The sequence below is a fragment of the Primulina huaijiensis genome, chromosome 17 (genome assembly GCF_012295235.1).
Source record: "Primulina huaijiensis isolate GDHJ02 chromosome 17, ASM1229523v2, whole genome shotgun sequence".
NCBI lineage: Eukaryota > Viridiplantae > Streptophyta > Magnoliopsida > Lamiales > Gesneriaceae > Primulina > Primulina huaijiensis.
In genome coordinates this window covers 16,591,892-16,607,625 of record NC_133322.1, presented here as the reverse complement: position 1 = coordinate 16,607,625, position 15,734 = coordinate 16,591,892, and the positions used below count along the sequence as shown (strand labels likewise).

The 15,734-nt window shown below is 31.9% G+C and overlaps 2 protein-coding genes across 2 annotated transcripts; one reads left to right on the top strand and one right to left on the bottom strand.

The window, feature by feature from the left end:
• Positions 1 to 5,828: 5,828 nt before the first annotated feature.
• Positions 5,829 to 6,152, bottom strand: LOC140962649 (uncharacterized). Its single transcript, XM_073421598.1, has one exon. It carries the CDS (start codon positions 6,150 to 6,152, stop codon positions 5,829 to 5,831), a length of 324 nt encoding a protein of 107 aa, XP_073277699.1.
• A 2,353-nt stretch (positions 6,153 to 8,505) lies between these two features.
• On the top strand, positions 8,506 to 10,851 carry LOC140962263 (protein NRT1/ PTR FAMILY 5.6-like). Its single transcript, XM_073421111.1, has 4 exons — positions 8,506 to 8,720; positions 8,880 to 9,097; positions 9,211 to 9,755; positions 9,844 to 10,851. Exons 1-4 carry the CDS (start codon positions 8,579 to 8,581, stop codon positions 10,712 to 10,714), a joined length of 1,776 nt encoding a protein of 591 aa, XP_073277212.1. The 5' UTR covers positions 8,506 to 8,578; the 3' UTR covers positions 10,715 to 10,851.
• Positions 10,852 to 15,734: the final 4,883 nt, after the last annotated feature.

Sequence of the window (15,734 nt, the reverse complement as noted above, 5' to 3'; positions counted from 1 at the left end):
TATAACAATACATTAAATAAAATATAATAATTAATATACATTTTTTAATAATAAAATATTAGTAATAATAAAAAATATATTAAATAAAATATAATAATTAATATATGTAAAATAAAAAGAATATTTCGAGAATATTCTTTTTAGTGTAAGATTTGAAGTAAATGATTTGGAGGTGGATGTTGTATTTGGTGCAGAAATCACATTATTTTAGTGTAAAATTTACACCAAAATAGATTTTGCGGTTGGAGATGACCTAACGACGCGAATACTAAACTATAAAAACTATATATATATATTTATTTTAAATTATGAATACAATTTTTTTTTAAAAAAAAAGGACAAGGTGAAGGGTGCGCGCGTAGTTCTCTGGTTTTGTGTGGACGTGGAATGAGTGCCTAACAAAGTGCACGAATAAAAACTATATATATACTTTAGAAGTTAGATTATTGCTTTAGAAGTTAGATTTTCTTTGACTTCACTTTCCAAACTAAAATCCCATTCAAGATAATAAATTAAAGAAATAGTTTTATGAAAGTTGACTTGGATAAATCTACATTTATAATTTATTAGTAATATATTAAATTCAAATTAAAGTGGGTTTTCCTAAGTGATTAATAATATATAATATCATGAGTACTACAAAAAATCAAACTATCACTGATATTTATTAGTTTAATTTGTTAAGAATTCGGTTTCTTTGCAATTTATACTATTTTTTGATGTGGCTGATACGAACAGACATGACGTAGTCGCTTGTGTAGTGTCACATAACTCATATTTTAACACTTCCGCGGCAAGGAATTGAAACATGTAATAGCAGTAATTAAATTTGACAACATAAAATAACAAAATTACAAAGTGTCACTATACGAAACTAAAATCACTATTTTTCTTCTTAAAAATTGCAATTTTCCCTTTTAAATTAGTATAAATCCAATCACAATCTAAAGTCGGTTTAGATATGAAAAAATCTAACTTAACCAATTTTGACCATTTCATGGAATCTTACTGACCCATTAACAAAATTAATATTCTTATCCGAAGATATATTGTTAAGTAAGTTGGGGTCGACTTTAGGTTCAAATTTGCAGCACTTTTCAAGATTTTCACATTAAAATACGATATGAAGGAATATTAATTTCAGAAAGAACCAAATTATATAAAAGGAAACTTTGCCAGCTTCAGAAATATTCCGACATGGTCGGAGTCTAATAAGAAATTTAGAATAAAATCATAGTATGTAAAAAGAGAAAATGTTATATATTATTCTTAAGCCTTATAAGTCCATATACAAAAAACGAAACACAATTTCTTATAATGTTTTTGTTTCTGATTTACAAATTGAATTTTCTATCTTTACAATTTTTATCCAAATTTCATTATTTATACATATATATAAATATATATATACACACTCTTTAATTTTATGATTTATAAAACCTACGTATTTTATTATTTTGATTCAAATCACCGATGCCTTTTTCATATTAATGGAAACAATAAATTGTAAATTTATAATTTATATATTTTTACTTAATATATTTAATACATTTCTAGTTTAACTTATATTAGTATATATGTTTGCAACAATTTTATTCACCAAATATCTTATCATATATTTGTTTGCTCATTTAAAAAACAAAAAATCACCTATTTAATAATCAGGAACAAAATACAAAAATAGTAAGTGAGGAAAATATTATTATTCCACATGGACTATAATTTTTGCTTAAAAAATATTAAACATATACAAACGACACTTTCATAATAATTTTGGTAAGGTGCTTATTTTTTTCCTTACAATAATTGAGAAATATCAATTTATCTCATCTTTGTTGTAATCATGTTGAAATCGTGTTTAATGTTTTCAAGAAAAATTGTTAAAAAGTCTAAAGTCGAATTAATTTGATACAATTAATTAAGCCGATTAGGTGGTATTTTATTGTATTATAGTTGAAACTTGACAGCAAGGGTTTTAACTTATAAATCAAATTTATGAAGAGAGATCAAAAGTCCGAAGTCGAGCTCAAGTTTTTATATTTCAAGCTCGATGAACTGAAGCACGACCCATATATAGATAATTACATAATTGTAACTAGACCCATCATTGATCACATATGCCAACACAACCGATTGACATGGATTATGAAGTAGACGTGCAACATGAAAATTTCATGCAATGTGATCATAACATATCTATTTCCAGTTGATCTTTATTAAACTTTATTGAGATCAAACTTTAAATCATAATCAGAGTGTGACTTAACTTGAAATTTATTTCTACAAAAAATAAATTTACATAACTGTAACTGAAATTGTGTAAAACTGAAAGTATTTAAAATAACAAACTCCTATTAAAACTGAATTTTATCAATTTACATTACACTCATACGAGTGTTGTGCTAATGAAACTTTTGGGTGCTAGTCTCTTAGTAAGCGGATCCACAACAATAGAGTTTGTACCGAAATGCTTAATAGACAACTTGCCATTATGAATTATTTCTTCAACCAGGAACTTTATGTCAACATGTTTGACTTCGTCGAGCTCCTGTTGCTATTGAAAACTGCTGATTTATCCTCACAATGTATTCTTAGTGGTCTTTCAATGCCATCAACAATGTGCAGCCGTGACAAAATTTTGCAGCCATATTCCTTGATTGAATGTCTCATAACACGCAATAAACTCAGTTGTTATGTTGGAGGAGACTATAAGAAACTGTTTAACATGCTTCCAGTAAGGAGATAGATGTAGCCCAACGTAGATTTCATACTATCTTGACATCCAGCAAAATTGAAATCATTATACCCTGTGATCTCAAGCTGATCCAACCTCCGATATATAAGCTTGCGATCCTTTGTTCTTTGCAGGTACCTTAAAACACTTTTGACTTATTTCCAATGTTCTTCTCCTGGATTACTTACATATCTTCCCAAAATTCCTATCACTATGCAATATCTGGACGTGTACAAACCTGAGCATACATCAAACTCCCTACTACATATGCATAAGGAATCTTCTGCATTTCCTTATCCTCAAAATCATTCTTGATGCATTGTTTGAGACTAAATTTGTTTCCTTTAGCCACAATGGTATCCGTTAGTTTACAGTCTTGCATCCCATATCGCTTGAGAATGTTCTTGATATAGCCTTTTTTAGATAGTCCAAGAGTACCTCAAGAGCTATTCCGATGTATCTGGATACCTAGTAGAAAAGATGCGTCACCAATATCTTTCATTTCAAAATTCTTATCTAGAAATATCTTGGTATCATGCAACAACTCTATATCGTTGCTAGCAAGTAGGATGTCATCAACATATAAAACGAGAAAAATATGCTTGCTCTCACAGAACTTAGGGTACAAACAATCATTGGCAAAATTCACCTCAAAACTAAACGAGATGATCACTTGATGAAATTTAAAATAGCATTGTCGAGATGTCTGTTTGAGTCCGTAGATGTATTTCTTTAATTTTCAAACCATATTATTTGTGTCTTTGGATACAATTTTTTTTGCTGCATCATATAAACCGTCTCATAAATGTCACCACTTAGAAACACAATCTTTACATCCATATGATGAATCTGAAGATAAAAATGCACCACCAAAAACATTAAAATCCTTAAAGAGTCTTTTGAAAAAACCAGAGAGTAAGTCTCTTTATAATCAATGCTTTCTTTTTGTGTATATTTTTTTAGCGATAAGAAGAACCTTATATCTTTCAACATTGCCTTTCGAATCCTTCTTATTTTAAATATCCATTTGCAACAAATAAACTTTGCATCTTTAGACATGAGACAAGATCTCATATGTCAATGTCCTTCATGAAATTTATCTCTTCATTCATGGAAATCATTCTAATTTTGGGAGTTAGAATTTTCCATGGCTTGACATAAGTTGATAGGATCATTCTCCATCATTCCACTATCTGCCTCGTGTTCTTGAAGAAATACAATGTAATTATCCGGCATTGCATTTCTCCGCTCTCTAGTGGATCTTTTTAATGACATAGGTTTTGGATATACTTGAGTTTGTTCATCTGGAATGGGATGATCTCCAATATTGTCTTGTTGTATTGTGTTTTGGTCAAAGTGTGGAATATAATTCTGATCAATACTCAAGACATACATGGGAATATTTACACATTCCTCTTCAAAGACAACATCCCTAATTGTATATCCTCCGCAAACTCAACATCCTCAAATAATTGGGCATTTCCCGACTCAAAAATCGACTTACTCGTGGGATAAAAAACTTGTACCCGTGGATCTTTTGGAGTATCCAATAAAATAACAACTAACCATTCTTGAATCAGTTTCAAGCGATATGCCGGGGCGGGGCGACGGGAAAAGTTTCATTAGGCTTTTAACAGTTGGACATCTTAAAACATGAAGATTCTTAAGACTAGGTTTTTTTCCTGTCCAAAGTTCATAAGGGGTTTTTGGTCGTTGCCTTAGTGGGAAATCCATTAAAAATATATGTTGCAATCTTTGCTGCCTCTCTCCAGAGTGATTCTGACAAGGTAGAATGGCTAATCATACTCTTTACCATGTCTTTAAGCATTTTGTTTCATCTTTCAGCAACATCATTCATAGTGGGCAAACCCGACATATTGTACCGTGGGGCGATACCGCATTCCTCTAAGAATCTTGCAAAATGTCCTGGATTTTGTTCAACTGAATGTCATATCTACCATGTATTCACCACCACGGTCAGATTTAACGCCTTTAATCTTTTAGACAAATTGATTTTAAACTTCATCTTTATAACTTTTGAATACATCCAATGACTGTGTCTTTCATGAATTAGATAGTGAAGTCATATCTTGAAAAATCGTTCGTGAACTTTATAAAAATTGTTGACCATTTCAAGAATTCGAAAGAGAATGGTCCACAAATATCAGTATGTATAAGTTCTAAGATGCCTGAACTCCTGTTGCCTCCAAATATCCTTTTGTTGGTTTATTTTTCGTTTATACAACTAACACAATTATTAAAATATATGTAATCAAAGGTTTGAGTATTTATTTTGACACAAGTCTCATTATTCTCTTTTCAAAGATATGACCCAGTTTCTTGTACCAGAATGCAGCTGAATTCTCACTGGTTAGTTTTCTTTTAATGCCTCTACTTGTTTGCACTAATTATTAAAATATAGCAATAATATCCAAAAAATAAATATTATCGTATCCTAATAAAGAACCAAAACCAACCAATTTTAAATAATATAAGAAACTGAATATTTCATTTCCAAATGAGCAAGCGTAACTAAATTTGTCATCAAATTCCATCTAAAATATAATACAACTAATGTTTCATAAAGATCCAAATATAGTTCAATATTTAACAACAATCTAATTTTACTATTGTCTGAACTTTAACTTTGTTTCTGTTACCAACATAAATAAATCTTTCAGCATCACTTGATTTTCGTCAATCGAGACAACCTTGCATATACACACTGATGTGAGTTATTACACCAAAATCTATCAACCACGTATATCTAAGCAATGAAGTTAAATTAACCTAAAAAAAACTATATTACGAATCATGCATTCCTTAGCAAGCCAAACTTGATAATTGTTACATTGCTTCTTTATATGACAATCGTTGCCACAGAAAAAACAACCAGCACTTTGAGATTCACTAGGATTCTTTTGTTATTTTTTGAGGATGTATATCTGTAGTACGAGATGAGCTCATTCAGAGACCAAGACTCTTGCTGAAAATTATAGCTCATCTTAAACTGATTGAACTGTAGAGGAAGAGATATCAAAATTAAATGCACTAGAAAGTCCTCAGATATCTCAAGTTTCAGTGCTTTCAATCTTTAAGCAAGATGAGAGATCTCCATGATGTACTCCCTCGTGTTGTCTTTACCCTTGTACTTCATTGAAACGAGTCTTGCAACAATTTTACCAATTTCAGATTTTTCACTTTTAGCAAACCTCTTTTCGAAGTCATGAAGGAAAGCCTTAGCCATAACAATGTCACTAGACATTGTGGCCTTGAATGTTTCTGGAATGAACCTCTTCATGATTATCATACACATGCGATTCAACATTTTCCACATTTTAAACTCCTTTTCATCAAAGGTACTCTTATCAGTAACGACATGAAGATAGTCAACCCTTATCACAATATCCAAATCCATGATTCCGAGAACTATCAGTAAATTCTCTTGCCACGATTTAAAGTTCGGGTCATTTAACATAGGAATAGAATTTATTTGAGATGAATTTTTATGGGAGTTAAATATGAATAAAGAACAAAAAATAAATATACATGCTCAACCAAATATCCCAATAAAATAATCAATAAATTCAAATAATATAGACTCAATAAAAAGGATACCAAGAATTCCATTAATATTTTATCTCTGGACAAAAAATTAACTTGTAAATGATAGTCAAACACTGATACTAATTATCTTGTTAAATAACAACCTTCCTTTGATCCTTTTTATTATTCACATGAAAAACCGAGCAACTGTAGCATGTTTACATCACAAGTGCATATGTAATTATATTAAATATTAACTTTCTTTTGGGCCGATCAATATTCATATAAATCACATATAACAAAATCTTTTTGTATTTCAAAATAAAATCAGTCTCCACAAAAAATTTCACTTTGGCTACATTTTATTTCAATCAATCTATTTATTTTAAAATACATATAACCTTATCATTATTTGAATAATATAGAATTTAAACTTAAACCGAATAAACCTGAACCGTAAATTTATTTATTTATTTTACCAAGAAAATTACATACGCTGTGGGGGGAGGGGGGGCCCTCGTGTTGTCTTTGCCCGAGCATGCTTGGTCACGCCCTTGCACCTGCCCGGACAAAATGTGGCGCGCGACGCTGTCTTGAAATCTTGAAAAACAGTATTTGTGTGAATCGCCCACCTTTTTAGTACTGGAACGCTGTAGAAACCATGTGGATGTTTTACAGATCTGAAGCCATATAAACAAATTTCAATTTTTTTCTTTCCGAGATATGGAACCCAATATATCCAAAATTTTAAACAAATCTCAATTATTCAAGCATGAGTGGCTCTGATACCATTTTTTGAGAAAAATTCATAAACCACAAAAATTCATAAACGACAGAATTTATCATGTTAAATTATTAAGAATTTGACTAAAAATTTAAGTGGAAGCGTACCGGATACGCTTTAAAAACGACTTCCTGATCTTCCATATCTACGCGCTTTTTTTCTTGATAATTCTTAGTTTTTTTCTATAATGAGAGTAAAGAATATTGACATAATAACATACGATCCGAGAACCATGACCCATTTATAGATAATGTATATATCATTATTTTTCGACATTTTTGTTTTAACCAATTATAAAAACAGAAATTATACTTATGTTTCTACACATTAAAGACCCACAATCTATTAGATATATTAAAGTCCAATAGCTTAAAATATTAATTGATCACTTTATTTTGTACTTAACTTAATAGACAAACCACAACATATTTAAATATTATAAATAAAATTGATTTATACTTGTTCATTGTACACATTGGTTGCCGATGTGTCTTCAATCGACTCGTTATAAATAAGGAAAAAAAGTCTATATATATGTGTGTGTGTGTGTGTATTCCAATCACAAAGTCTTAAATAACTAGCCTACAATGAACCTGCGACGTGCATGCTCGTATTCAGATCAAACCGACCACACAACTTGAGAAAAAGTTTCCTTTCCCTTTCAAGAAACTTGATTAGTTTATCAATTTCTCAAAAAGAAATTGTAAAAGTGAAAAAAAGACAAATTTGTAACCAAAACAGAAAAAAAAAACAATTGTATATATACCAATGGTTTGATAATTATTTAGGAATGGAATATTGTTACAATTATTCTGTATCGAATATTAAACTAATAAAAAATAACTTATAAACCTATAAGGTTATACTACTTAATCTACAAACTTTTGAGGATGAAACATCTCTTGAATTTATAACCTAACAAATATATAGCTATTAAACACAAACACAAATCCAAACCGAGTCACGATCCTAGCTTCGTGCCCACCGAATTACATTCCATATTCGAATAATTTATCAAGTGTCAAGAAGGGATTGTTTTGTAACGAAAACGAGTTTTACAATGTTATTCGAACTTAAAGTTGCGGAAGGAAAGTGAGACATATATAGTTGATTAATGAAGTATGCTCAATAAGCTAGTGTGGACATTTCGAGCTAACACATAATTATCAAATCTACTTTAATTTGATATGCAAAAGCAAGTATAATTTTAAACAAGAGAATGAATGATATTCTCTTAGTAATTAGGACCAACAACGACTGCTGACAAAAAGTGGGGTTCATCAAATATTTTCTCACTATATATCATTATCATTATTGACTTTTTTTTTACCATAAGTTAATTTATTCAAATCATGATCTTGGCCAGCAGTGATGTGGAAAATTCAAGAGAAGTCACCTAAAAACCTTGGAATCTTTTCCTATATAAGGAGTAGTTAGCGAGCAAGCATGGAAACCACGAGCAAACTAATAAGCTATCTATATATATATCTTCAGTCAAAAATTTTTTTTAAGAAATGGAGTTGGAGCAAATAAAGAAACAAGAATCCGTGGCAGCGGATTCTGAAAAATGGGTGTGTGATTCTTCCTTTGATCATAAAGGACGCGTGCCTCTTCGTGCTTCCACCGGTGCATGGAAGGCATCCCTTTTCATTATAGGTAAAGACTAATTCAAGAAATAATGTAATATATCAGTGAACAAATAACACATGGTAGCTGCTGTAATTTAATTCGTAAACAGCTTTTTATAATATATCCTTCTAGGAAAATTTGAAGTTATTAACAGATTTGAGCTTATGTTTCTTTTTTTGTTTGCAGGCATTGAGTTTAGCGAGAGGTTGAGTTATTTCGGGCTCACGACGAGTTTAATCATATATCTTACGAAGGTGATGCATCAAGATCTGAAAACAGCTGCAAAGAGTGTTAATTACTGGTCTGGTGTTACCACTATGATGCCACTATTGGGGGGTTTCGTAGCTGATGCTTACTTTGGTTGTTTCTCCACCGTTCTAGCTTCATCTGTGGTTTATGTCGTGGTAGGAAATCGTCTTGAAAAGCTTTTGTAGTATCAGTTCAAATAAGCTAATAGAATTTGTATGACTTCATGAAACATACAATGAATAATGTTTGTGTTTTCATGTGAAAACAGGGGTTGCTTCTCTTGACAATGTCCAGAGTGATTCCAGGATTGAAAGTGTGTGACTCGGGAACGTGCCAAGAACCTCGAAAAATCCACAAGATTTTCTTCTTCCTTGCGCTATACATGATCTCAGTAGGCACTGGAGGGCACAAGCCATCACTTGAGAGCTTTGGAGCTGACCAGTTTGATGACGATCACGATGAAGAGAGGAAAAAGAAAATGTCCTTTTTCAATTGGTGGAATTTCGGGCTTTGTTCGGGACTGATACTTGGCGTAACCGTGATTGTGTACGTCCAAGACCATGTTAGCTGGGCTGCAGGAGATATAATTCTTACAGCTGTGATGGTCTTTAGTATAGTGATATTTTGCCTGGGTAGGCCGTTTTATCGATTCCGAAAGCCCACTGGAAGTCCCTTAACGCAGCTGCTGCAGGTTCTCGTGGCAGCTATTTCGAAGCGAAATCTTTCACTTCCGTCAGAACCGGATCAACTTTACGAGGTTCCCAAATCAGACAAGACTGATGGAAGGCTTCTTTTTCACACCAGGAGTCTTAAGTAAGATTCTTGAGATAACTCCATGTAATAAGTTTCATAGATCATGAAGAGAATAAGACAATGATAAATTTCTATTTCTATGTACCAGGTTTCTTGACAAAGCTGCAATAATTGATGAAACACAAGATTTAGCAGCAAGCAAACCAAATCCATGGAGACTTGCAACTGTAACAAACGTCGAAGAATTGAAGCTTATAATCAACATGATCCCCATTTGGCTCACCACGTTACCATTTGGTATCTGTGTAGCACAGGCCTCCACATTCTTCATAAAACAAGGCTCAACTCTTAACCTTAAACTCACCGACAATTTCAAAATCCCTCCAGCTTCCATATACGCTCTGGCCGCCATTGGAATGATAATTTCTGTCGTAATCTACGACAAGATCCTCGTTCCATTCTTGAGAAAAGTGACCGGAAATGAACGAGGCATCAATATTCTCCAAAGGATCGGTATTGGGATGGTTTTCTCTGTCACGACAATGGTAGTAGCAGCCTTGGTTGAGAGGAAGAGACTCGACATCGTGGAGAAAAATCCATTGAAGGGATCACTTTCAATGAGCGTATTTTGGCTTGCACCTCAGTTTTTGATAATCGGTATAGGAGACGGGTTCGCTCTTGTTGGACTACAAGAGTATTTCTATGATCAAGTTCCCGATTCTATGAGAAGCTTGGGAATAGGTTTATACCTTAGTGTAATTGGTGCTGCAAACTTTCTTAGCAGCCTTTTGATCACATTAGTGGATCGTGCAACAGATAAGGGAGGCAAAAGTTGGTTCGGCAAGGATTTAAATACCAGCCGGCTCGACTATTTTTACTGGTTATTGGCTGGTATTACAGCAGGAAATCTCGTCATCTTCACGTTTGTTGCGATGCGTTATTCATACAAGAATGTAAGGACATCAGCAGTGGCTGTTGTTGATTGCTACGAAGGAGATGATATAAAATCTGTATCTTAATCTTCAAGCCTGAATGTTTCATAAGTCCTATGTAGTATGCTCGGATTTGGTCGATGTCTGTGTAAAGATTTGAACTACATTGTGAAATGCAGTACTCTGTTCGATGCAGTATATATCACATAGGCTGTTTTGGGAAATATCATTTGCACTATTGTTACACAGTGTGTACTTTTTTCTGTTATTGGTGAAATAAATCCAGTAATCAAAATATATATTACAAGTACTTTAGGTATATCCAGCAGAAAAACAACAAGATTAATTGCAGTATGTTAATATCTAGTTTCACACCTATTTTCCACAGGGTTCATGGCACACAAAAAACGTTAGCTTCAGCCTTCAGCAGTGAATTTGGGAAATATCATTTGCAATATTTTTGAATTGTGTCAGCTTGTCTGTACTATTTTTGAAATAATCGAAAGTTATATGTGAACAAATGAAAAATTCGAAATTCTCATATTGCATTATCTTCTTACTTGATCTCCTTTTTATTTTGATCCATGTGTATCAATATCAGTGTTCTAAAAAGCCCGCTTAAGCGCGCTTAAGCTTGAAGATCGGCAAAAACGCCCCGCTTCGGATAAAGCGGTCAAACTGTAGTTTGACCGAATTAATAATTAAGGTGTTTTTATTAAGCGTGCTTAAGCACAATTAATCGCATCTATTTATTTTTTAAATTTTTTTTATTTTGAAGGTATGCCTTTTTATTTTAAAATAATAAATTAATTTTGATTGATATTTCATCGTACAACTTCTACTTCTGAGAATAGACCACTGCAATACCTGCATGATTGTTCTGCTCCGGAGGCGAGCTTTGTTAAAACCGTTGCCCATCAATGATCACTAGTATTTGTGTATGATATCATATTATTTTTATCTTAAAGAATAGCTATTTTTGGAAGTTTTTACAAATTTTATTTAGTTGACTAAGCTCTTTTGTGTATTATTCTGCCCATGTAAATTTTTCATCTTTTTTCAATAATGAAATAAAATCTAGACCTATAATCGTATTTAAAGAATATTTCAAATGTTCTCTACTAGGTATAAAATACCCACTAAACTTCAAGGTTTTACTAATTTCTTGATAATTAATAACCAATCTAAGTTTGTTTGTTTGTTTGTTTTATCTCACCATGATTTCATACCAGAAAACCTGTATTTCTTTATGGTGATATTCCTGCTTTGATTAATCCAAGGTTCAAATGTTCTTTGATAGTAATCTGCATATCATTTTCATAAATTATGTTCATCGGGATATGCTTGCATATGAAAAATTCATTTTCTTTGCCTTCTTCTCTTTTAAGGCTGGTTTTATCCCACCATATCAAAGGATCTTCATTGTAATTTTCTTTGATAATTTTATTGACATCTTATAGGGATACTTTCGATCCAAACTCGACCTCATTCTCGTATAGAGCTATCTTGAGGAATTAGATTTCTTCTGGTTCGAAGTCCTTTTCTGCTCTCAATTAGATCATTGTTTCTCCAAACTGTCTAGAATCTTTCATTTTTGAGTTCAGAAGTTTTCCTTCGTCATCATGCTTGCTGTGAAATTGGATTGGCAATTTTCGTTAAAATTCTTCTCTTAGTCTCTGGACTATGGCTTTGTGATTACATAGTATTGTGAACAATAATCTTCTAGTGTCATTTTTTTGTATATAAGACTTAAAAATTTGTAGAAATTGTTTCTTAGCAGAATATCAGCTCTTGTATCATGAAAATAAATTTGTAATATTTTTACTTTGTACCAAGATGTTTGTCCAACATCTCTGATTAATATTTCTTTCATCTTAATCCATTTACATAAGATTAAAATTTGTTTTGAGAAATCTCTTTCAACAATCTGAGGTAATTCTTCTTCCAATTTTTTAAAAAAACTCTTTTTTTTACAGATTTCAGTCTCTGAATCAATATAAACAACAAAATATTCTGCTTTATATTGTTCATATAACATCCCTACTGGGATATATATTGAGAATGAGTTCGTAGTCATTGGATCTTTAACATTCTATCATCTATCATGAATTCCATTTCATTCTGAATCGTTTCCAAGGATTGCGTTCCTCGAGAAATTCTAGACCAAGAACCAATTGATCTAGTTTTTTCCTGGGATTTTTTTGATGTGAACTTTCAATTCTCCGATATTAATCATTCTTTAGTAAGTTTCTATAATAAGTTATTCCAAATAGTATATTGTATTACAAGAAAATTTATTTTTTTGTCTTGTAATAGCAAATACTATTTCGACTTCCCTATGTCCTTCCGAACATCTAAATTTTCTATTATTGAAAAACTTTTTGTTCTTCGTTGTACTTCTTGGGCAGGTTTTTTCCACCATCTTTGACTTGTTATTTTATCTCCCTGAAAAGATAACCTTTTTGGTTCAAGTTTAAGACTTTGATCCCTTTTTAGAATCGGTTTTATCTTAAATATAGATATTTGTTTCCTCTATTAAAGGAAACTGTATTCTTTCTGGATAAATTGTCTGAGTAGTTTTCCCGAATATTTCTGATATTCCAACAAACTCATTTCTAATAAACAATTCTTAATGATGTGTATTAGATAGATCATATGAAATTTGATATGTAATAGAATATGGTCTATTTCTCTCCTTAATATGTTTTTTATTTGATGTTTTGATACAACGTCAAAGCTCAGCTGAAATCTCGATCTGCCAGGTTGTAGGCAATTCTTGGATAAATTATAGTTACAATTTTCCTTGCACAAAGATTCTCTAAGATAGTTCTCAGTATTTAATCTTGAAGGTTACCCATTCTTTTATCTCATATAGTAATATTAATGGTTGAATCTTTTAAAAGTAGCTTTTATCATAATCTGGATTGTTCCGATACGAATGTATGACATGGTTCATGCTATTTCTATATTGATTTTTTTTATTCCTCCATAATTTGTTAAAAAAGAATTAATTGCATCTCCATTTGGTTTCCAATAATTTTCATTGGAATTGTCATTTTCTTTCTGGAAATTTTATAGATTATATGATGCTTTCTGTTTCTTAGGTCAAGATTTTCTAAAGACTTTTCTATCAGCAATGCAGATAATCCTTGATACGTCTGTAGGCTAAGATTTTCTCTCATGATCTTTTGGACTATGTTATGAGATATTGTTGTTTGGCTAAGAAAAACTACACAAATCTTCATGTGTTTCGTGTCGAAATACTTCGTCTTCAGTCATATTCTGATTCTGTTCCATCAGGTTCTTCCTGACTTAAGACTTGATATCATTCGTATATACTTTCGTCTGAGGTGATATCCTCAAACTGATATACTTGAACAAGATCTTCGTAATAAACTGATTCTTCAATATCTGGGGTCGGATCGAAGCATATTCAACTTTTATTGTTTTCTGGAAAATTAGCTGAAATATAAACTCTTGCTCTGCATTGTCAAACAATTACAATTTTTAATACTTTCATTTTCTTGGGTGTGAACTCCTCTAAAAGTTTTCTTTGTATGTGTTCTTCTCGTGCTTTGAGATATGCTTGATGCTTGGGATGACATCCTGCTCCTTGAAGGTCCACTTCTCAACTCAGATTTGGAAGATCTGGCTTTTTGTCTAAACCATACTGTTCTTGGTTTCCAAGAACTAATTCCACTTCTCCCACTCCTGACATAAGGGTGGGATCTGAAATTCTTCCTTTTATGTCTTTGTGGCATACTTCCAATAATTTTTGGAAGACCATTTTCTTTACAACACAATAGAGCACGTTTATATTTATTAATACCCCTTAATCGTTTGTATTTCTTTTGTAATGATGTTATATGACAACATTCTACCAATTTTCATTTGAGAAAAGAGGCTCTTCGTGCCAAATTATCTGGATTACCAACGTATCTATGTCTTGACTGTAAAAATAGTATACCCCTATAAATTATGCTTTAAAGATGGTAGTCATTCTTCCGGCTATATTACTGAGAGATTCTCCAGCTTTGACTGACTCTTTTGTTTCTATCGAATTCATGTCCTATGAAATTTTAACTGATCCCATAAGATTTATTTTTAAATATTTAATGAATCATTATAAGTTGAGATCAAGTGTTCCTGCTGCGATTTTCATAGCCGACGTCTTATCATTTATGAGACCTTCTTTGTTTTTGAAGTATAGTACATCAAGGTTAATCATAACCTTATAAGGATGTATAAGTTCTAAAACAGATTTCTCACAGGGTGTTTGGTGCATGACTTCTTTTTGATCTGGTTCTCGCTGGGTGTGCTTTACCACAAACATGAAAATCTATTTGGAGTCCTCTCATATTTGTATTATGACATCTCATACTTTTCCTTAGTTCATGAGAAGATGTCCATGTTATTGCGGGTGGTTCACCGCCAAATGTGTTTATCTTCAGATCTATGACCCTGAGATTAGCAAAAGATTCTGTAAGGTCTTGGAGATCATCGAGACCAATCATTTCTAAAGTTGTTATTAGATTAATTTTTTCTCTGAGACATTTTTAATTAGATTGATCATTTTCTTCATCGGTTAAAGGTTTTGGCATCAACTTAGCCATCGAGGTCCTGTTACTAGAACTTTTTTGTTGTTCTAGAGTTTGGATTGTTGTTTGAATATCCTTTAGTATTACAAGAATTTCTTCTTGTCTTTCAAGGATTTTTTTTCATTTTTTGTGCTACAAAATACAACATACTGTTATAATTATGTACCGACTTTTGGATTTCCCGATCGCCAGAGAGTTTAGAAAAATCCGATACTATTTCCAAGAATTTATTAGAATGAATCATAATTTTACCTTTTGGATTCTGATAAGTTCCTCCTTGCTCCTTATATCTAACATTTGTTAGATCTTCTTATTTAAAATATTTCAAAGTATTGGAATAATTTCTGCAAATGATTAATTTCGAACTTGTGTTCTGATCCATATTATTTGAAAAAATTCTTTTCCTCAAACATTTAATTACTCAGTAATAATTTTGTATGCTTGAAATAATTTTACCTCGACTGTGATACTATTTCTCGTCCAGGTAAATAAATCGATTAAAATCAATA

Excerpts from the sequence above, each read along its gene's own strand:
- LOC140962649 (XM_073421598.1), bottom strand. The coding sequence starts at position 6,152 with ATGGATTTGGATATTGTGATAAGGGTTGACTATCTTCATGTCGTTACT.
- LOC140962263 (XM_073421111.1), top strand. The coding sequence starts at position 8,579 with ATGGAGTTGGAGCAAATAAAGAAACAAGAATCCGTGGCAGCGGATTCT. Across the intron at positions 8,721-8,879 it reads GGCATCCCTTTTCATTATAG|GCATTGAGTTTAGCGAGAGG; the intron begins GTAAAGACTAAT and ends TTTTGTTTGCAG. Across the intron at positions 9,098-9,210 it reads CATCTGTGGTTTATGTCGTG|GGGTTGCTTCTCTTGACAAT; the intron begins GTAGGAAATCGT and ends ATGTGAAAACAG.